This window comes from Parus major, chromosome 2, assembly GCF_001522545.3.
Source record: "Parus major isolate Abel chromosome 2, Parus_major1.1, whole genome shotgun sequence".
Lineage (NCBI taxonomy): Eukaryota > Metazoa > Chordata > Aves > Passeriformes > Paridae > Parus > Parus major.
This window is the reverse complement of record NC_031769.1, coordinates 15,597,292-15,619,143: the sequence shown is the minus strand read 5'-3', so window position 1 is coordinate 15,619,143 and position 21,852 is coordinate 15,597,292. Positions and strand designations below refer to the sequence as shown.

Here is a 21,852-nt window from a genome sequence, read left to right as displayed (position 1 = left end):
TCAGAATGCATGTATATGTACTCTGTTTAGATTTGGGAAGAATAACATTGAATAGTTTGAACGTCATTTTTTCCTGGAATATCAAGTTAGCATTGTACTGCTTTTGTATTGAAAAGGTTGCTGATTATGATGCCAAAAGCCTGTCTTACTAGAAAGCTTGAAATAATTTCTGAGAGATGGAGAGGGATTCTGCCCCTCCTGCAAAACTATATATGGCAAGACTTTAGTATCTGCACCCATTGTCAATCCAATAGGTGGATTTCTGTCATTGATTTCATGGGAGGAAGGATTTGGTCTACCAACAATACAGGCAATAAAAGTTCATTTTTCCAGTGTATTTTAAAAAATGTAGGTTCTGTGACATTCTAAAACATACCTTTGTTATATTAATGACATTTTTCTTCTGAGATTTCAGTATGAAAAGTTTGTGATCTGTTAGGATTTTGGTAAAGCCTTTCAAGCTGGAAACAAGGATGCCAAAGTTCAGTAGAAATTAGACTTAAGAATCTGAATAAATCTACTACCAATTAGCAGTTTGCTTGTGCTGTCAGTAAATAAATAAAATAAATAATAAAAACATATTTGACTATGGCAAGCCTAAACTCATACACTTTAGTGATTCATATATTGTAGTCTTTTGATATTCTGGTTCTGTAATACCACTGAATTTTAAGCAGTGACATTTAAAAATTAAAAATGTTTTATGCCATTAAAATGAATAAGTGCAGAATAAAATTTGGGGATCTGAATCTGCACATTTTTATGCATGCAGTCTTTTGCATCTACTTCTAGCTGTGCTGTTCTGTACTGCACAGTAAGTCCAATGTAGAAATCGGTGCCAGAGCTGGCTCATGGACTGGGAGCAGGGTAGCCTATTTGTGCAGTGCTTTGTCAAAGCTAATTTACTTTGCTAAAAACCAGGGTAAATTAGACAGTGTGCAGCATTAAGCAATGTGGTTAAACTACTTCCAGTTACCCGAGCTGGCTCCTTTTGAGCTGCTCTGGGTATCACTCCACAGCACCATGTTGTGCAGCACAGATAGGCCCTGACTAAAACTGATGTGTGTGAAATTTTATTCATGTAAGGAAGGATTGATGAATCATACCCATCCTCTCTTCTGCAGAAATTCAGTCCTCAAATACAGGCAGAATGTACAACTAAGCATGTTTTCAAATAACTGCAGTATAACTGTCATTCCATTTGACCTCAGAAATGTGATTCTCTGGGTACACACAGAAAATGGAGGCCACAACTGATTGTAATTAAATATAAGTAGCTAAGCACAGATCTGTGGTATAAATAGATGTGTTACGGCTGACAGTTAAAGTTTGAGTTCAGTTTACGTGTGAGCTTTGCATTACTCATGTAAATCAATGTTCTCACTTACAAGAGAAACCTCATAATTTACCACTACCCATAAAGTAGCCTTGCTGTAATCAATAGTGATTCCTATATGGAATTACTGTGCAGAGCAACGTTTCTTCCATCCATATCCTCAGTATGATTACTGTATGGTTTGGCACCATGACAGAAGAATATTCAGTGAGCTCAGTAGTTTTCTGCGTGGAAGGACTTAGTTGTCCTAATTTGGTACAAAAATTCCGTTCAGTTTAAAGTAAGCAAAACTGGAATTAAATACTCCACATGGGGAAGGACTGAGTAGAATCTTCAGGGGGGCAAATTGTTTGCAATCTCACTCTACTGAGACTTTACAATTAAACATAGCTTTATTTTTTATTCTGTAGAAGTAGATTACAGTAATTAGAAATACTTGATGTTGTCTGCTATACTAGTAAGTGTGAAGGATGATCTGGTGATATCCACATAATTATATATACTCTGTTTGAGACTGAGAGCAGACAAAATACATCTCAAAACATTTTACAGCTTTCAGATTCTGTGAACATCTTGCACTGCACACACAGATATGCTGTACTCAGCTCTTGAGTCTGCCTAACAGGAATGGTGAGTGTGGAGGGGTTTCTGAACCCCCTCTACTTCTTTTTGGAGCCTGGGGGTGCCTGTGTGGCTGTGGGGCTCTAAGGCACTCTTCCAAGGCTTCTCATGGAGCCCTAGTCCCTGTCCAGTGGGATTTATTTCTATAAAACATGCTGAAGCTTTGCACAGTCAGGCAGGGACTATGGAGCATGCAGGAACCCAGGTCCACTCTAACTCACCACTTTACTGGACAACTCCACAAGGTCATGGGCAATTGCTAAGTACTCACGAGCCCAGGACATGAGTGAGATCCATCCTGGAAGCAGCCAGTGCTGTCAGTAAGTGGTAGGTGTGCTCAGGGCATCTGGACTGCCTCAAGGAACCAAGTCCAGACTTGTCTTTTAGTGGGGTTAAAAGAAGCTGAAGGTAGAAATTGAGAGTTTGATGTACTTACAGATACCTGAGCTTTGAACTTAGCAGACTGACAGGACCAAAACAATGGAGCCAAGTGAATTCAGATTTTATAGTCAGTAAAGCATAGGTTTTCTGAATCACTTTGTGGATTTGGATTGCCTGAATTCCACTTTTGGTGCCTTGCGTGTAGCCTGAGTGTATAATCTGTGTTCCAACAAAAATACAGGTTACATCTCAGATAAACAAAATTTAGAAAATAGCTGAGTTTCCACTGTAGTATGGAAGTAGTAGCAGTATGTAGTATGTAGTGTTTCTGATTACTAAAGCAAAAAAAAATCCTATAATTTTCTAGTCACCTATGTAACTAACACCTCTGGTGGAATGGAGCGTACTTCTTCCAGTTACATAAAACAGGCACTCCCAAATGTATTGCTTTAAAAATCTGTGATTAACCAGTGAGGGAATAGAAGAATTTTCTAATAAAATATGGTGAATATGCAAAATAAATAGCACTCCTAAAGAGCAAATTGTAATTGTCCTTGGCACTGGATTACAACATCAAGGAATGACAATATTTAAGCTGACAAAAGTACAGTACAGAACATGCCTTTTTGTTCTCATTGTTCCATTTCACATATGCCTTTGCCCATCTTAATAGAGGGATGGCTTCCATACAAAATTCCTTTTTTCATGTAATGAAACTGTAATGATGCATAAGATCCACAAAACAAACCATCATGCTTTATTTTGTGTGTAAGCAGAAGAGTAACTCTTCACTTCAAGAAGTATCTTCCCATAAAGTCTCCTATTGTCCTTTTCAACTTTTAACAAAAGAGCAGTGTAGTATTTTTATTCCTTTTAGCTATACTGTAAGCTTTTGTTTTGCACCTTAAAACTACGGGAAAACACAAGCTACGGAATTTCTAATTTTGCATATAGCCAGTAAAACTTACAGGTATTCACAGTATTGCTTTAATAGGGACTTCTTCAGGGACTGCTCACTGATGCAATAACATTTCCATTTAAAAAGATAACGACAGACAAGTGCTAAACAGTAACTTTACTACTTCTCAGCTTAGCAATATACCTGAAACCCAGCAACTGCTCACAAATACTGCACTTGTATTTAACTAGAAATATAACTCTTATTTTAGATACAAAAAAATACAATTTGAAGAAGGACAAACCCCTTCAAGCTGTTCTTCAGCCACACAAAGATTTATCTTTGTAATTGCTGTCTCCGCTTTGCTTGCCTGCCTTGTAAGGATGGAAAGTGCCTGCTTTCTCAGTGCTGAGCACAGCACAGCTCCCACTGCCTACAGCTTGCAGCAGCACTTCTACAAATTACACTCCTCCGTACCAAGCACCACGAAAAACCGAGTTAACAACCATGTGTGCAAAGTGACTCGTATCACACAGGGAATCTGTGGCAAAGGCAGGGATACAATTTGGTTCTCCAGAGCTGCACTCATGCTTTAATCATGAAAACATGTTCTCTTCTCTGCAGTTGTCTGCTTCATTCACTGTATCCTTCCAACAGCTGCAACAAAGTACAGGTTGTACAGAGCACATTCACTTTTCTTATGTGTGATTCGTCCTCCAGCACGGGTCCTTTCTGTGCGCTACACAACACAGGAGGCCACGGAACACTCCTGCTCAAAGGAATCACACAGAGGAACAGATCCCTCTGCCTCCCTATTGGCATAATCCACCAGGGCCCTTGTCCCTTTTTCTGCCTCTTCTGCCGCCAGGAGAGTGGGTGCATGGGAGTGATGGGATTCCTGATCCAATTACGGCGTGTAATCAGGCCCGACTGCAGCTGCAGTGAGCGGCAGGATCAGGGAAAACTGTTTTGAACGCCAGTAGCCCCAGGGCTGGAGCGTGCCCAGATGTTTCATGGAATGGCTCTGGCAGACCAGTCACACACAGGTGTTTATTGGCTTGAAGTAAAAGTCAGCAATACCAGGAATAATTCATCCACCACTTGGCTCTTCAAACAGAACAGGAACGAGCACAACGTGCAAATCTAAACAGCAGATAACGGCGGCTCTTAGCTGACACAGACACACACACACGCTTCACCCATGGAGCTGCTTGTGGGATGAACTTTTTATTTTCCTGGAACTAACCCTTTTTAGGTATGAAAACTGATTGTGCATATTGTGAAAGGCATGCAGCCAAGCAACTGTACAACTCTCTTTTTCACTAATATCTATCATTTTTAGGAACAAAGCATGCTGCTGCTAAATGAAAGTACAAGTCTGCTTAGACACATGATTGACAATTTACTTTCTCCTCATGTTTAAAAGCTATTCCAAAGAAAAACAGACCTAACCAGATCAGAAGTAGCATTGTGTACTTAGCTTAAATATACTGATTTTCATACTAAAATTACTTTGAAGTGCAAAGACTTGCTGTATGTGGCAAATCAAAGGAGAAATGTAAGAAACTATCGCAGAGAGGTTCACTACTTGGCACAGCAAAAGTCTGCTCAGCCTCTCCGTGACCTGGGCTCCACACGATTTATTGGTTATCTTTAATAAAGCAAAATCCAAGCGCCTTTTCTGTTTTGTTACTTCCATTTTAACACCAGCAGTAGCAGACAGACAGGCAAAATTTAGTTTTAGCCTGGGAGCTAAAAGAAATACTTCTAACATACATATGTACTGTTACAGTCTGACTTATAAATGCTTAGTAGTAAAGTCAGCAGGAATTGAGCACTAAAACTGGAGAAGAGTAAATGGAAAGAGATCCTGCTGCATTTGCAGACTCGTGGTAATAAGGAAAGCACTCCTGACTGCTCTTGGAAACTTGTCATGTAAGTGAGTAAGGGGAGAGGTCAGGCAGTGACAGGCTGCTCTGCCAGCCTTAAATGGGGGTTGCACCAAATCTAAAAACACGAAAACATGCATTTAACTTAAAATGAATGTTATTAAAACAAATTATACCCATCATTCAGAAATGTAATCTGAAAGTACCGTAACTCCTGGCTTCTGTTCAGATGATATCTGGCAGTGTGCTGTGTATCATCCACAAAGTATCTTCCTGAATCCCCATCACTCTGGCTTCAGGAACCGCTCTAAATCTCACCAAATTCTGATGATTCTGATGTCATTTTCTAAGCGTTAAGTATTCTTGCAAGTGACATCAATCATGACTCAACCTGGCCTCTCTTGCCATATATGACAAAGGCTTCTATTTTTAATTTTTCAGACAAATACAGCTTGTATAACTTGTTTTGGTTTTTTTGTTGTTTTTTTTTGCCAAAAATATGTCAGTTCAGATCTTGCTATTCTAAGCATATTCTGTTCTTTTGGGATACTTGTCAGCTGGCCTATTTATATCAGGTCTGTAAGAAATTAAATGTTTTTCTAGAAGCAAAATAAAAGACTTGGAGAACAGAGCTTCCACCTTGCATTATTAATAGAATTTGTGAAAATCTGTGGTTATATTGTCAAGAAGTACAGAGACTAATTGCCCAGAGCCAACAATTCACTCAGCATGGTGGTTAAAGTGCATAAATGGATAAAAATGATTTGTATTAGTGCCTGTAGTCTCTTGTAAATGTCAAATACTTTCTTGACATTCTAAAACCCAGGCTGTACAGTGAAAGTGGGAGAGTAGCATTTCATATTAGTTTAAAAATGTATAAAACTGATTATTACCCCTTCTAGCACTCAGTATTTCACTGCTTCATGAAGACCTTAGATGCTGATTGTAACTGGCTCTACTCTTTCAACTCATCATGGCTCTAATTTTTCTTCCAGCAGAGCAGAGAATATTTTACCTGAGATAAGTAAGATTTTACCTCCTGTGAAAGAAGATACTTAAAGAGGTTCCCCACAACCAGATTTCCCACTTGGAGAAAGTTGCAAATGCTCATTTCCCCTATTTCCCATGCATGGCAGTCTTGCCATTCCTGTGAACTTGCTGTTCCTCTTCTGTAAATCCCCATCCCATGCATTTATCTCCATGTATGTCAGTACAGACACTTACAGCTTTATACTGTTAACTTTAATCACCTTGCAGGGTTCAAAGGACACCTGGACATATCCCCATCTCCCAGTCTTTAAACACTCACTGAAAGTTCTCGTATAAAGGATTTATGATGTTTCCTTGGATCAAAACATTTGTGTCCTTACCATACGTCCGACTTTACTTTTTTACTCTTCTAAAGTAGAACAATCCACAGGTGTAATTGAACTGACAGAAATGTGTTTTTTTATAATAGATCACTTATATTTTGTACAACTGACATTTTACTCACTGTTCTCTTCAGTACCCACATTAATTTCCAAAGAATTGTGAAATTAAATCATTAAAAAGCTACCAGCTGCACAAGTCTTCTGAAGCCTCTGAGTCTGTCTTACACATTACAAAAACATGCAAGGCTGAGGGCTTAGAGATAGTCTTAAGAAAAAAAAAAAAAAAAAGAATTGAAAAGGAATATCCAGGTGTTTTTTTAACTGCAAAATACAATGAAGTAGAGTTTGGAAAGTATTACACAGAAATATAATAACAAAAACCCCAAGATATGCCATTTACAAGTTGAGCTGTACAGTGCTGTGCCTTTGTGTGAGCTGAAATCATAAAGCAGACAGAGCTCACTCAACAGGGTTTGTGAACTTGCAACAGCTCCGAATGTACAAATGTACAGCTGGTAGCTTACAGGCTGCTGAGCAACACTAGAAAATCTTAAGAAGAAGGTTAACTAAGGTTAATTTTTCTGAGACACTGTTTTGTAGATTTCAGTAATAATTGCCTAAAGTGATAGCAATTAATTTCTGCCTCCTTTTGAGAGCACTTGGGAAATGACTTAAAAGCGTGTAGATTTATCATGCCCACACTGTAGGTGTAAAATAAATGAAACGCTAAAAGGACAGCTGAGCAGCAAAGGGCAGGGCCATCTAAAGCGGTCCCACAATTTCCATTAAATAATTTAGACAAAGAGTCAATAGATTTATCAGCCACACATATTTACTACCACATTTGATGGGACTCTGATGCATTTGCATTGAAGTCTGCTCCCAGATACTAATCCAAAGATAATAACCAGACAGCTCTCACACATTTGATTACTTGCTGAAATATTTATCATCTTCCCTGATTGCATCTTATCTCAAAGCCAGACCCTGAGCTCAGGGAAGTAATCAGCTTGGTTCCTGAGTAAGAGCTGCCAACCCCATTTTGAGGAGTGTTACAGAAGTCAGAGACCACACATGAAACGAGGCACTAAGATTCAACTGTAAAAGTCAGCAAGACCTGGCATTAGATTACAAGGTCTTGAGAGCAAAGGCATTCCTGATTTCCCAGGCACGGAAAGACAAGAGGTAAAACTCTGATACTGTTAAAATAAAAATGAAACTTTTCTAACTTCACTTGCACTGCATGTTTATTGTGTTCATCCACTGCCCTCTCATCTGTGCCATGCTGTTAAACTGCAGGAACAACCCTGTGCGCTCAAATGGTACAGATGAAAGTCATTTGAGGCGAACTACAGGAGGAGTTCCTACTATCTCTCCTTTAGGGATTGAAGTGGTGTCAGCTCTCTCCTGGTATTTCACCCTCGTCCCAAGCACATGATAGAGATAGCAGCAGCAGCCATTAGGTACTCACAGTGAAGCAATCCAGACTAAGCATTTTCCAATAGCACAAAATGAGGCAATTTACCAGGAAGAAAGGGAGTTGCATTAGCATGAAAAAATTCTAAGTTATTCACAAGATGCTAAGAGAGAAGAAAGAATCATCAATCCTGAGCACTGGAACCATGAGGATCCATAAGGATTTTACATGATGCTCATGACCCTAAGCCAAGTAACCTCTGCTGTAAGCGGAGCTGGGAGGGGAGCAGAGCAGTAGCACCGGCTCCCTGCAGAGCTCGCTCAGATTTAGAGAGAATCTGGCCTCTTGCATCTTCCACTTACACTTTGTGACAGACAAATTAGCATAGCTGGGAGCAACCCAGGAGTTCTTACAGAAAATCTGAGCATGAGTGTCTCACCGTGGGTACTTAAACGGGGTTGCAGGGACAGTAACAAACACCAAATATATAAATGCACCACATTCTGCCAGTGGCAGCAGAGTTAATACCAGCCATCACCACCCCTCTGGTACAAAGTAGGTGAACGTGAAGGAGGCTCAGGATTAAAAGTTCAACCACCTTGTCAGCGATACACAGACACTTCAACCACACCCGTCTCGGGACTTGTTGGACTCGAACACACTCTCAGGTGTAGGCAGGTTTTAATACCATTTTCAGAAGATGATTTCTCACAAAGAGCTCCATTCAGTGACACTGTGAAGGGGAAGCACATGCAGTGTCTGCCATGAGGTAGTCAAGAACTACACACTGGAATGTGTTACCTGACACAGGGGTAACGCAACTGCTCCCTGCTAAGTGCGGCTAAGTGAAGGGCCCAGAGGTGGTGACAGCCTCTTCTTGTAGTGCAGAGGGAGTGAATGGCACCTTGCTGCTCAAATCATCTTCCCATGCTGTTTTCACCCATAGGTTGCTCATTTTTGTGCAGACTTGGAGACTTGCCGGTGTTCAGAGTCCAGCAGTGTCCCAGCTTCTTCCTTCCAACAGTTCCTGGCCAGCCTCTCCTTTCTGCTTCACATTGCCTTTGTTAAACTATTGGCCCCTGACATGGAGAGGCTTTTTGAGAAGACTGGTTAGGAAGAAAGGAAACGAGATTAAACAGAATAGGTCACTTGAGAACACTTGCAGAAATTTTGTCTTTATTTGCTTGGTCTGGTAGCTCTGGAAGATAGGAACTCCACATGTTTTATGGTTACATTTATATAACAAATAAAGTCTTTAATTACAGCAGCCCTTGCTTTCAAGGAGGCAGTAGGGAAGCCAAAGAAAAACAGAAGACTTTGCAGTCAAGTAATAATGTCTGATAATCAGAAGTGTCACATAACCCTCTGAAAATTAAAAATGGAATAATAAAATATTTTCCTCATTTACTTAGTTGCCATGTAATCTTATCAGGGATACCATCCCTCATTTCAAACACTGGTGTTACCTATGGCAGTCTCTCCTGTGGCAAAGAGTGGCACCTCCTGCTTTGCTTGGAACAGCTTCCCTGCAGCTCCCCTGCCGTGCTGCAGCATCCCCCGAGCCCACGCGCTGGCTGACACTCATGGAGAGCGCGGTGTCAGGAGCAGGGTACGAATGGAGTTGGATTTTTGAAGGGAAAATAGAATTTGATACTTCAGTTCCCACAGGGTACCACCACAGAGACTATTTTCTGTAAAATGAAACCAGTGGAGTGATGTTTTACACCACAGTATCACATAAAAGGCAAGACAGTTGGCCCAGTGATACTCCTACACAGACAAATTCCTGTGTCTCTGGACAGGTTCACATTTCTTTATCTGGCAAGCATAAAATTGTAGTCTGTGTGCAAAGTGGCTTTTTTATTTAAGGAACAATTAAGCCAATCCCACAAGATTTCATGTTTAACTAGGTTTGTAGTGAACAAGTTTGTAGTCTGCATTCAATCAAGCTTTTTTGACTTTCAGAAAATAGGGGCAAACCAGTATATAAGAAATGTAAAATTCTAAGTTTCCTGAGATGTGTGAGTCCTGCTGGAGTAAAATTATATATCTATTTGCTAAAACTTTGGTATTCCAGAAGTAGACTTCTTTAGTCTGCCCTTAATCTTCCAATTATGCAATATAAACCTGCATTTTTCATTAAAATAAACCAGTGTACACTAAAGCACTTGATAAATATATAACAATATGTACATGTGCACACATGCTTAGTAAAAGCTGCTGTTGGCTTGAAGGTAACATCAGCTGCACTCATGACAAGATGCAGGCTCTTGGCCTTCAAAGTCTCACCTACTCAAAAGTGTGGTCAGGCTCTGTGCTTTTTTCGCTGTGGTTTGAGCTGGGGTTGAATCCAGCTGTGGCCAATGATGATCTGAATTCAATGAAGTCAAGAGAAGACAGTAATTCATATTCAGTTCTGGTTTTTGACAAAACAATGGTTCAAATCAATCTTTGGTTTTGGTTCTACTTCCTGCTTAACAGCTTTGTAAAGAAAAACATCTGGAATAATAACCCAGCAGGGCCAATAAGTGAGGCTGCACTTTCATACTGTCCAGATAGCACCAATAATAACAAAGCCTTCAAGCCAGTTTTCAACAACAATGGAAAAACCACAACCAAACAAGAAAATTCATTTTGTTTTTTACAGTCAGCAGTGGCCAGGACTGCACATGGAACTTGGAGGATTCCTGCCTCCATTGGCACCAGGCAGGGAAATGGGCCAAGACCAGCCCTGCTGTTCTGGCTCTGCAGGAAGGCGGCACAGCCCATACACACACCTGATTCCCTCCTGCAGTCAAGTTGGCTGCACGGCTGCCAGGGCCAGGCTTCTGTGAGCCCTCAGCAGTACCTGGGCACTGCCCAGCATGGGCTGAAGCCCTGCCGGGAGCTCCAGCCACCTGATCCTCCTGTGAGATGCTGAATCTTAGATCTGACAGCCCCCTTAGGCCAGCACTGCCTCTGTGCCAGCTGGTAGGAGGACCTGCGCCCAGTGCATCTCCTTACACCTTCCCACTGCTTTGCCATCTCTCCCACTTCCTTTAGTGAGCTCCTCTGAACCTGGGACTACATCTTTGCTCCGCTTTCATTTAGTGCATGAAACATGCCAGCCTGGGTAGGCCTCCAGAAGCTGCATCAAAGTAGGTTTAGTGGGGAAGTATAAACCATACAGAGCATGCAAAGCTCTGTAGAGTGGTCTCAACCCATGCTCACATCTGCCTCACCATGCATGTCAGCCTTGATAGTGCAACATGACTGAAGTTAAGACCAATTTTTTATAGTTAGCTAAAAACAAGCCACTAATGGAAGTCTAGGAAAGGAAGAGGACACACCAGAGGAAACATCCACAGGTCACAGAAAACAAGCAGAACTGCTGCCAATGGCCATTGCCTTAAACAAGAGACCCTGAAGCCAACATTGGCTGCATAAAATTTACAATTGCTCCTGGTCTTTTTTTACCACACGCTGCTCTCATGCATCAAACAGGCCACAGGGACCTCTCAGAGCAATTCTGTTTTCAAGGGACAAAACACTGTTCAGGTGTTCTCCATCTGGAAAAAACACTAGCTCTTCACTTCTGTTTCAGGAACATACCACCCCTGTGTCCATTGGGAAGGAGGTAAAAAATGTCCTTGTATCAAATTTTTGATGTCTGTTTTTCAAGATCAGTTAATTGTCCCTTTTCTCCCCCTTATATGACTGAATTACTAAATTGAAACTGTACAAGGGGGAAGAGGAAAACAAAGAATGAAATTGCCAATGACTAAACACAGTTTGGTAATTTTGAGTTAGAGCTGTGATTGCTGTACTCTTGTTGTAAAAGTTAATGAAGTTAGAAGAAAGTAAAGCAGCATCTTGGCCAACATCACCAGGATCTGGAGTACTCCTCCTTCTGAATACATTTCAGCTCCATAATTTGGACAATTTTAGCTTTGTTTACCAATGAAGATTTACTGGTGCTTATTTGTATTTACCAAGGAAGGAACAGAAACCACAGCACATTTGCAGCCAGGTCTCTGCCCTCCTGTTCACTGATTTACTAAACTGAAGATGCATTTGTAACATTCCTAGTCCATCTCTGCCATGACCACAGACTCTCCCTTTAAAACACATACCCAAAGTTTTTATGAGCCATTGTATAATCCTACAGAAAGCTTTTAATATCTTTGTTAAAATACAAAGATATTAAAATACAAATCTAAATCTCATTTAAGAATTATCGGATTCCTTCTGGGTTTTTTTTTAGCATATTCAAGTTCTGAATATTAACAGAGCAACAGAAAAGAGATCTAATTACAAAAGGAATTTTGACCTAATTTTCTCTATTTCTTATCAACAGGTTTTCAGATACTGTTTGAGCCATTTGAACCCTCTTGAAAATTCTGAGGATATTTTTCTCCACATATTGAAATGTGTAGCTGGCAGCTTCTGCCACTGAGTCCTTAAAAATTCGTTTAAACAGACGTAAGTGTACAATTGAAACAGAAGCAAAACAAAGTCTAAATAATCACACAGATTTACCTTCTTTGTTCAAATGTTGGATTTCAGCTACAGAAAATACCATAGTATTTTATTATAGAGAGGTAAAATCATTCCATAGAGTCTTCCAAATATCCAACTTGTATTTCAGACAGAGGTATCAAGAAAGGAAAATTCTCCAGCTGTCTAGAACTCCAAATTCTCTCATTTGTACTGCCATTTAACATAGGACAAAATTTAAGACCAGACTTTAACTGTTTCCAAATGTTTTTGTGTGTTTTTCTGATGAAACCTTTAACTGTTATCTATCACCAGAATTCATAAACAACAAATACACCTACAGTCTCCCTTTAATTTTGTGTTCAGACATTTTTCTGTTGAATGCTTGTATTATACATTAATCATGGTAATATATGATAAATACTTAATGACTGAGAGCAGGAGGATCTTGGGCAAATTTCAAGTACAAATGACTTTAAGCACTAATACACAGAAATCCTGTGGGAAAATGACTGTAGAGAGAGCAGTACCAAAAATAGACTAGATTTAACGTCAATTCTCTGAAGAAACTACTCATCCTTTGAAACGATCTCACAAAAGCTCAATATGAGCTTTACCGAAGAAAAAATTCTCCACACACAGTAGAAACCTGAAGTACATGTGGGAAATGCAGAGTAGTGCATTGAAACAAAACAGAAGGTGCTTAAAAGTCTTCTCTCTAACCCTAGTATGTGTTAGGCTACTTTTTTTTTTTTTTTTTCCTGGAAAAGGCGTAACACAGAGCAAAAAGTAACTGAGTTCAAGCATTACTTTCTTTGAGTCCTACAAATGAGCACAATCTCCCGTGGGACTTGTGCATGGCCTAGAAGCTTATGTGTCTGGTGAAACACTCCGAGTCAACAACTCGGATAACACTCCAAGACTTTGCAAGCCCAGACGAGATGATATTTCAGTTTGATCCACTGATGTAAGTTTTCCCCTCAGAAATAAAATGTTTCATTATGGGGTGGGCTACAGGAAAGGATAAACATCAATTCTGAAGAAGAGTTTGACAAAAATGAAATATTAGGAGCTGTTATCCTTGTTCTAGGGTGCTTTGTTTTTCCATTTAAAATAATTGGAGCATTGAAGTTACTAGAGTCCCATGAAATAACTTATTATTTAGACATTTTACCTTTTAAAGTAATTTTGCTCATCTTGAGAAAAGAAGGTTCTGAGGAGACCTTATAGCACCTAAAGGGGCTACAGGAGAGCTGGACAGGGGCTTTTTACAAGTCAGTGTAGCAATAGAACAAGGGGGGATGGCTTTAAGATGAAGGATGGTGGGTTTAGATTAAGTATTAGGAAGAAATTCATTACTGTGAGGGAGGTAAGACACTGAAACAGGTTGTCCAGAGATGATGTAGATGCCCCATCCCTGGCAGAGTTCAAGGCCAGGCTGGATGGGGCCCAGAGTAACCTGGTCTAGTGAGTGATTCTGACAATTCCAGGGGGTTGGAACGAGATGATCTTTGAGGTCCCTTCCAATGCAAACCATTCTATGAGTCTATGATACGTTATGGTGCAATTTACAATAAAGAAAAAAACACCTTCAGTGGTATATCAATAATTTATTGTGTTGCATAAGAAGGTATGATCAGATTTCAGGTAAGACATCAACCAAGGACCTGATGGTGAATTCAAGTATTGAGCTTGGTACAATATTAAAAAATACTACCCTTTGTTTGATTACAGCAAACAGCTAGAACACAATAAAAACATATGGACTTGACTGTCAAAACATACATTTGTCTAAAAAACCCACACAGCACAACTTGAATATGTGGAATATTGGAAACATGTTTAGTTGTCTTCCTTCCCAAATTCTTATGAGTCAAAGGAGCAATCCACCCCCCTGTTCCCCTTGGTATCCCAGAACAGTTCAGCACACAGGCTCAGCATGCACCCTGATAAGCAAGCTCCTGTCCCGTTGAAACTGTTTGACTAAGACGTTTTTTTCTGCCTACTACTGCCATCTCTGCCTGCCCATGGAGGGCTTTGATTTTTAGCTTTTAAAGCTAACTGATGTAATAATGTTGATTTTTAAAGAGCAATTTAGTAATGTAATTAAAATAATTTCTGACTCGTCGAAGACTGTGCACGTTTTACTCTGTTGTTTGGATCTATGTTTTTGAGATTCCCTTTCTTATGCAGGTGTTACTATTCAGGAATTAGCTCCTGGCTCAGAGACGGGGCAGGCAGCCATCGGTCTGGGATACTCCTGCCAGGATGTGCCGTGGATCAGAGGGTCAGTTTCTCTGGGAATGCAGCAGAGCACCACGCTGCTTACTGCTGCCCAGGACAGCAGAGCTGTGCACAAGATCCTCCCAGACCACACCGACCCAGGAATGGGAATTAAATTAATTTCAAAAAGACAGGAAAACAGCCTGCAGGACCACCAGAACGGTCTGTACCAGGGATTTTGCAGATTATTCTACTGTCTACTTCACAAAGAGAAAAGCAGGTCCCTTATGCAAGCATGACTGTAGCCCAGTGTTCCAAGACAGCCCAGGTTAGAAGCAATGTTAATAGTGTTTTAGTGAGGACTAAAGCCCCTCCTGTTGGAAATGGCCAGATCCTGAGAGATGCCGTGTGTCCTCTCCATTTCAAGAGATGGTGAAGGCATTTGGCATCTCGCAGGCAAAGGCAAACTGGCCTGCTAAATTCCATATCCCCTGAGAAACAGTTTGATTTTCAGTAATTTAAAAAAAAAAGAGAAAATGTTTTCTCAACTCAGATAATCTCTATGCAATTAATTTAATAAACAAATTCCTATTTATGTTACAAACAAGTTTAAGTCCGCCAGAAAAATGGTGAAATTTGACAGAAGTTACAGTAGAGCTGTTCAAGCAGAGCACGTATCCACACTGGGATTCAGTACATCTGTAACTCTTGTATAAACATTTCCAGACTCCCAGGGATTTTGCTGTTGTTTCTTGCATTTCATTTGTTTTATAAGACTCTAAACTAAATGCAATGGCCCACAGATTAAATACATATTTAGAATAAAACTGCAAAACCTCATGGCTTTTTCAGCATATGAACTGAAATAAAATATTTACATGGAATGTTGAGCTCCATTTACAGAGACTGTTTCAAATTACAGACTTAGTAATCTCTTTAATAAATGATCACATTGACAAGAAATTTAAAAACTTAACATCCCTTTTCAACCCTTTCATAAATATATAAAGTTTCACTAAATTATTTTTTCTTTAAACAAGAGAGCTATATTCTCTTTACAGATTAACATGAAATAATGGTTTCCTGTTTGAATGCCACAGATGGGATGATCTGAAGTCAGCAAGCTCCTATACACATTCTGTACTTACAAGACATATTCACAACACAACACACAGGTGTTACTTGGTCTTTACATATGTACTCATTTCCTGCATATCAGTAGTAAGTAAAGAAAAATACCAAATTATCTATATTAAAAATACATCCTCTAATATACATTTGCATACACTGACACATCAAATCTTAAAATGGGGTTTCCAACTATCTGACCAGTGACAAGGATGTTTTTTTACAGTGAACTCTACAGCATTTTTGTTTTTTGAGTGGAGACAAAATACACATTACACTACTAAAAAGTATCACTACATACTCAACAATAAAAAGAATTAATCTTTCAACTGCTTCTCAGATGTCCAAGCTTTCCTCACTGTTTGAAAATTTCTGATGAGAAAATTGTTCTAAAGTGTGCCAAAAATATTTAAAATCAATTTAAAGGGGAAAAAATTATTCTCTACTTTGTTGCTATTCATATCACTTTGCCACTGATTTTAAAAAAGATTAATCCCAAAGACTTTGAAGTTATACACACACTAACTCACATTTTTTTCTATTTAAATAATTATTCCCATGACTTTCCTTTGTTATGCCATAGAGCACGCGTGAAAGTATTTTCAATCCATGCATGCTCACAGCTGAGTGTTTCACTATTAAGCCACTGAATACATCTTTCTTTCCATGATTATGTAATTGCAAAGGAATACTTAAGTCAGTCTGTACATGTAAGACAAAGTTCACATCCAAAAATGTAAAAACACATTGATACATAATTAAAACTGTGGTGTCTTCCTCATAAAAATGTTGGTCATTTTTGCCTGTTTCAGTTCTCTCAAGCACTTAAAGGGCAATAACTTCCAAGTGCTGATGTGCTCTTTTATGGGAACAGTTATGTTTAAAACCACTGAAATGCTGATTTCCAACATCAATTTGTATCTTCTGCAAACTCTGTGTTAAAAACACTCACCTTGGAAACACACAGATGATGATAAAGAGGTGTTTGGCAGTTTTGCTGTACTAGTATTAGCTCACTTTATGGAGCACAGTAAATCTCTGGTTTAATCTGACTGTTCTGCCCCCAAACCGTGGGCAGCAGAATTGAAGACGTGAGAAAACAAGACCAGTTTCAAGTGCATGAAGAGTATACCTGCTGCTCAGTAGAGTTAAAAGCCCTCCTCCCAAGAAAATGGCCATCGGGTAAAGCCTATCCATGCCCAAGGTTTAGATGCTGATACAACAGCAGAGGTTTTGTCTACTTAAAACGTTACTATGAGTGTAGCCAGCTGACAGGAACCCAGAAGGTCTCGGTCTCCAACCTGTCAAAAGTTGTTTTAAGCTCACTGTAAGCTGTAGCGAGGTCATCGTTGACTATCACCTTGTCAAAAAGGTGACCATACTGGCTCTCCATCACATGGGCAGATTTAATCATTTCGTGAAAATCTTCTTCCTAGTAAGAGCAGTGCAATAAAGATCAGTGCACAGCCAGTCCATTGCAACACCGCGTGAACTCTTTCTGTATTAAACATGGTCTAATTGCTTATTGCTTATCTCATCAGGAGATGGAAACTCTACTTCTAACTAAAAAAAAAATAGAGATTACCATTACAAGTGATCTCAGAGAGTATTCTGATGAGTTGGCTCAGCTCACTAGGCAATTCTTTCATCTCTCCCTTTGTAGTGACACACTTAGTCACTGCACGGTAATTAAGGAGACATTTTCTGTTAGTAGCACCAGTAGAAAATGTTTTAGCTGTTTACTTTGATGATACATTTAAAGTTTCATTATGTTAATCTCAGCTTGCTATTAGCACACCATGAGTTACAGTACAGCTCTTTTTCTTTTAAGAGCTATGCAGGAGTCATCATTCTATGCCTTGTTTGATCTGGGTTAGTGGATTTCTCTTCATGTTTGGGGACGGAACAAATATTAGCAATTTGTTTTAATGACTTTGAGAGATGAAACCTGTCCTAACTAAGCAATGGCCTGAAGGTTGCTCTTAAGAAGAAACTCCTCTTACTTTTTATATACCACAAATCAACATTTTCTTATAGACTGTTATTTCCAAACTATTCCAAACACACATTCTACACAGATACAGTCTATGACTATATCCCTGACTCACTTGGAAACAAAACTTAAAAAAATCTTAACACCTGAATAAGGAAAAATGACACACACTGTAAATACAGATAAACAGTCAGATAAACAGATGATCAACTTTGCTGTAGATTCAATTAAAATATGATTTCATTATATTTAATTATATTACAAGGAAGCAAGTATGTTAATATCGGGTGATCTAATTTTTTTTTCTGATTACTGACAAAAAACAGCATTTGTTCCTTGCTTAACTATCTCTTCTTCTTTCTTACAATGTTACTTTTCCCATAGCATTTAAAAGATCCTCTATTTCTCTTATCCACAAATAATGGGCTTTTTATTAAAATAGCATTTACTTTTTCAATTAGTTCTTTATATTTGCATTTTCTGCTAAATTTAGGCCCCTTAATACAGTTGATAAAACAAATAAATTCTGATATTTGAATGGAAACATCTAAGCCCAGGTGCAAATTTTTAAAAGAAAATCAACAGCATTATCTCTCATAAAGATATGCCTGCACTGTGGGGGTTCTTTAATGACATAAAGTCAGAGGACCATGGAAACTGTAAATACCCATGAGCATATCAAACAATGAAAACACCTCAGGAAGTGTGTAATGTGAGAGAGGTTTGAGAAACAGCAAGATGCTCGTGTAAACCCTGACAAGTGCTGTCAATAAGAACCAGTGACCACTTTCATTTTCAAGGTAAACTGCTACAACAAAACTTTTAACAGGTTCTTATGTTTTACCATGTCTAATTATACTTACTGTAAAGGGTTTTGCAGTTCCCTTATCATCTTTACTTGAAATAATCTTGGCATTTTTTCTGGTTTCTCTCAAACGGTCAAGTGATGGAGGTTTAATAAATATAACAAATGGTTTAAACTCATATGTCCGCAAGTGTTTCACTGTCTGGGAAGAGGAAAGATTTTAATTAATTAGTTTATTTTGCACAATGGAATTTACTGTAATAAAATAAACTCCCCACTGACCAGAATAAACCCATACAGCATTTCTAGGCAGGTATTTTTCACTTATTGGCATCCTGCTCTGCTGACCAGCATTGTTTCATATAGGGAGAATTTTCAGAATGGAAAGAAAACCCTTTCTCCAAGGGTGACCACTGGTCTTGATTTGCACATGGCTGCTGGTAAACCCCATGAAGTCTGGCAAAACTTGAGTTGTGCACATCAGTACCACTGCAGCAAGAGGATGGAGGGGAACAACAGGTATTCAGGGGAGAAGGAGAAAAAATTCAACCCATTTTAGAAAGAATAACCCTTTCTGTACCATGGAAATTAGCAGAAAGAGGTATCTGTGATACTTGTTCACAAAACGTCAATGATTTTTCTCTTCAGTACTGTGCGCCCACCACACAACTCCCTGCCCTTCATTTTTCCCAAGTGAGCTGTGTGGTGTTAGAGGCAGGTGTATGATTCAGTTGCAGCAGAGGGTGGTAGCATGGATGGTCAGAAGCTTTCTATCCTCTCCACACTGCCATGGTCCATGGGAATATCCCATGTTGGAGAGTGGGATCCCAGAATGGTTCACAAGGTTGTGAACCATCTTGTGTCCCCAAGAGAATTTAGTGCATTGCAGGAACACAGGCCTTTGTGAGACAGGCAATGGTCTCATCAGCTCCCACTCTCCCCTGGCAGGGGCTATGGCTTCCCCAGCCACTCCTCTGCCAGTGCAGGCCCTGCCCTGCTCCCAGGGCACAGCCCCACATCCAAAACTGCCCCAGGAGCTGTGCACAAGCTGCCAGGGTTCAGAAGCCATACGCTGGCCACCCTTGGAGAAGAGATGGCTAGGTTTAAACAAACTAGTCCAGCTCCTAGAAGCACTGTGGTTATTAGGAGCAAAAAAAAATTTCCAGTGGAGCTATTCATCAGGGTTAAGAGACAAGGTCAGTGCAAGAAAAAAATGGTTTAGAGAGAAATATTCTTAACAATTATCCAGCCAACATCACATTTAGTGCATTCCTTGACTCATGTCCACCCTGCATGGAAACCCTTGGCATGAACAGTCTAGTGAAACGTGAGAGAGAGAGTTGCTGGACTCAGTGATAACTCAAAACTATTCTGAAATTAAAGTTTCAGAGACAATATCTTGCCCAAACTAACAGAAAGATAAATGGAAATATAGGAGCATTTAAATTAAATTTTGGTATTATGCTGTAGGCTTCCAATTCCCTTATTTATTGGCTGTATATTTATCTCCTTACAGAAAGTCTTGCTGAGATGAAGGTAGCCAGCAAACCCACTCAACAGTCATTCAGTGTGGGATAAAGTACACTTTTTAGAAATATTTTTTTCCCAGAATTCCAATATGAAGTATATGAAGAACAAGATTTCAGAAGACATGCTTACTTACATGAGGTTGCACATCCAACAAACAAACTTTGTTTTTAGCTAGAACTGATCGAACAGAGTCTAAACTTGTACCATAGTAGTTGTTCTTATACTCGCCATACTCGATAAACCTGTGGCAGAAGGTGAAAACAACTGGAGTAATTTCCATTTTCTCCAGAAAAAAAGCTTACCAGTTTGCTTTATAAGATTTAATTCAGGAGCAAAAATATTTTACTTTACATGAGAGTTCTACCGTGCTTTATAAAGGAAATGCTGTCAAGTACTTCAGCATGTCAATTTTAAGAAATCTTCTACTTCACCGCTTTCAAATCAGTAACACCTGCTTGTATTACAGTTAAAGAGAAAAAGCACTGTAGTCCAACAGCCCACTAATGTTTTCCATCACCTCTTTTTCTGAACTAATGCAATGCAATAAAACAGTGGATAAGCTAAACAATAGAAACTACTGAAATTTCATTGCACACTACAGTATATCCATATTCTGTGTCTCAGAAGAGGAGTGATGACGGTGCTGGTGGAACCAAGGCGGCTGGTTATTTGCTATAAAAGTACAAGCACTATTTGCCAGAAAAGCAAAGCACAGTTTGAAATTTCAATAAAACCCACAGTTTTGTGTCTAATACACTTTTGCCCTCTGAAACTGGGGCAGAATTTCAAGCTACAGAATTTTACAGTCTGCTGGAGAGCATGATGCTACCATTGTCTCTTCATTTTGGTTTACTTTTTGGAGGATGTACAGGCGGGGGGCTTCACTGTAGATCTCTAAATTCAAAAGCAGAGGAAGTGCCTGGCCTGAAAGAGAGCAGAACTATGCAAACATTGACTCAGGCACGTCTGCAGCACTTCCACACCCCCTCCTTCCCTAGAGCTGCAATGCTTTACTGCTAAGACAGAAGATGCTCTATTAAAAGAATGCTTCCCCATCCTAAGCACCTATAATTTCAGTGTCTCCTTGAGGAGCTGAGGTACTGAAACTACTTGTAAGCTTAGAAACGGTTGTGTTTGCACATCCTGCTTTTTTTTCACTCCGTGTTTTTCCCCAGCTGCTTATATAACAAAATGTAATTTTAATACATCTTCAAATCACTGCAACTTATATCCACTTTGACTTATTATCTAAAATAACAACCAGCCACATTTTATAATAAACCATTGTTTTAACTGCAGTTCTAGTTAAAAATCTCTTCAACATACTTGTTATTCTGTACGTCTGTCTCAAACAAGTGCTTGGAAATGAAAATGTATTCAACACCATCACTTTCTTGGCTTCTCCTTGGACGGGTAGTGTCTGCAGTTTCATCATATGAAAAAAAATAAAAAGGAAAATATGCAGAAAAATATTGCAAACCAGTTTAGGAAAAACTAGAAGCACAAACTCTTTGTGCAATACTAAGCATAGCACTTCCCTCTCTTCTAAAGTACATAAGGCTGTTCTGGATCTGGTAAGCAGCACACAAGCACATGACAGGATTGAGCTTTAAATGCATACAGGAAAAGCAGGAAAAAACCTATTGGACAAGTATCAGATTATCATTTTTTATTAACTAGAGGAAAAATCCAATAAAAGGAGGACAGCCGAATAATAAAAGGAACAGCAGTCCATAACAATTACCCCAGCCTTGCCTCTTGTTAAACTTATTAGCATATGAG

General features: G+C 39.3%; 1 protein-coding gene across 8 annotated transcripts in view; it reads right to left on the bottom strand.

The window, feature by feature from the left end:
• Window positions 1-13,981: 13,981 nt before the first annotated feature.
• Window positions 13,982-21,852, bottom strand: part of MPP7 (membrane palmitoylated protein 7) — a 149,242-nt gene continuing 141,371 nt past the window's right edge. For all 8 annotated transcript variants that reach the window (XM_019005737.2, XM_019005739.2, XM_019005741.2 and 5 more), the window contains 4 exons: window positions 21,397-21,490; window positions 20,204-20,312; window positions 18,599-18,742; window positions 13,982-17,174 (listed from right to left, as the gene is read on the bottom strand). In XM_019005737.2, coding sequence (XP_018861282.1) covers window positions 16,995-17,174; window positions 18,599-18,742; window positions 20,204-20,312; window positions 21,397-21,490 — 527 coding nt within the window. In that variant the 3' untranslated portion in view covers window positions 13,982-16,994. The remainder of the gene's footprint in view (window positions 17,175-18,598; window positions 18,743-20,203; window positions 20,313-21,396; window positions 21,491-21,852) is intronic.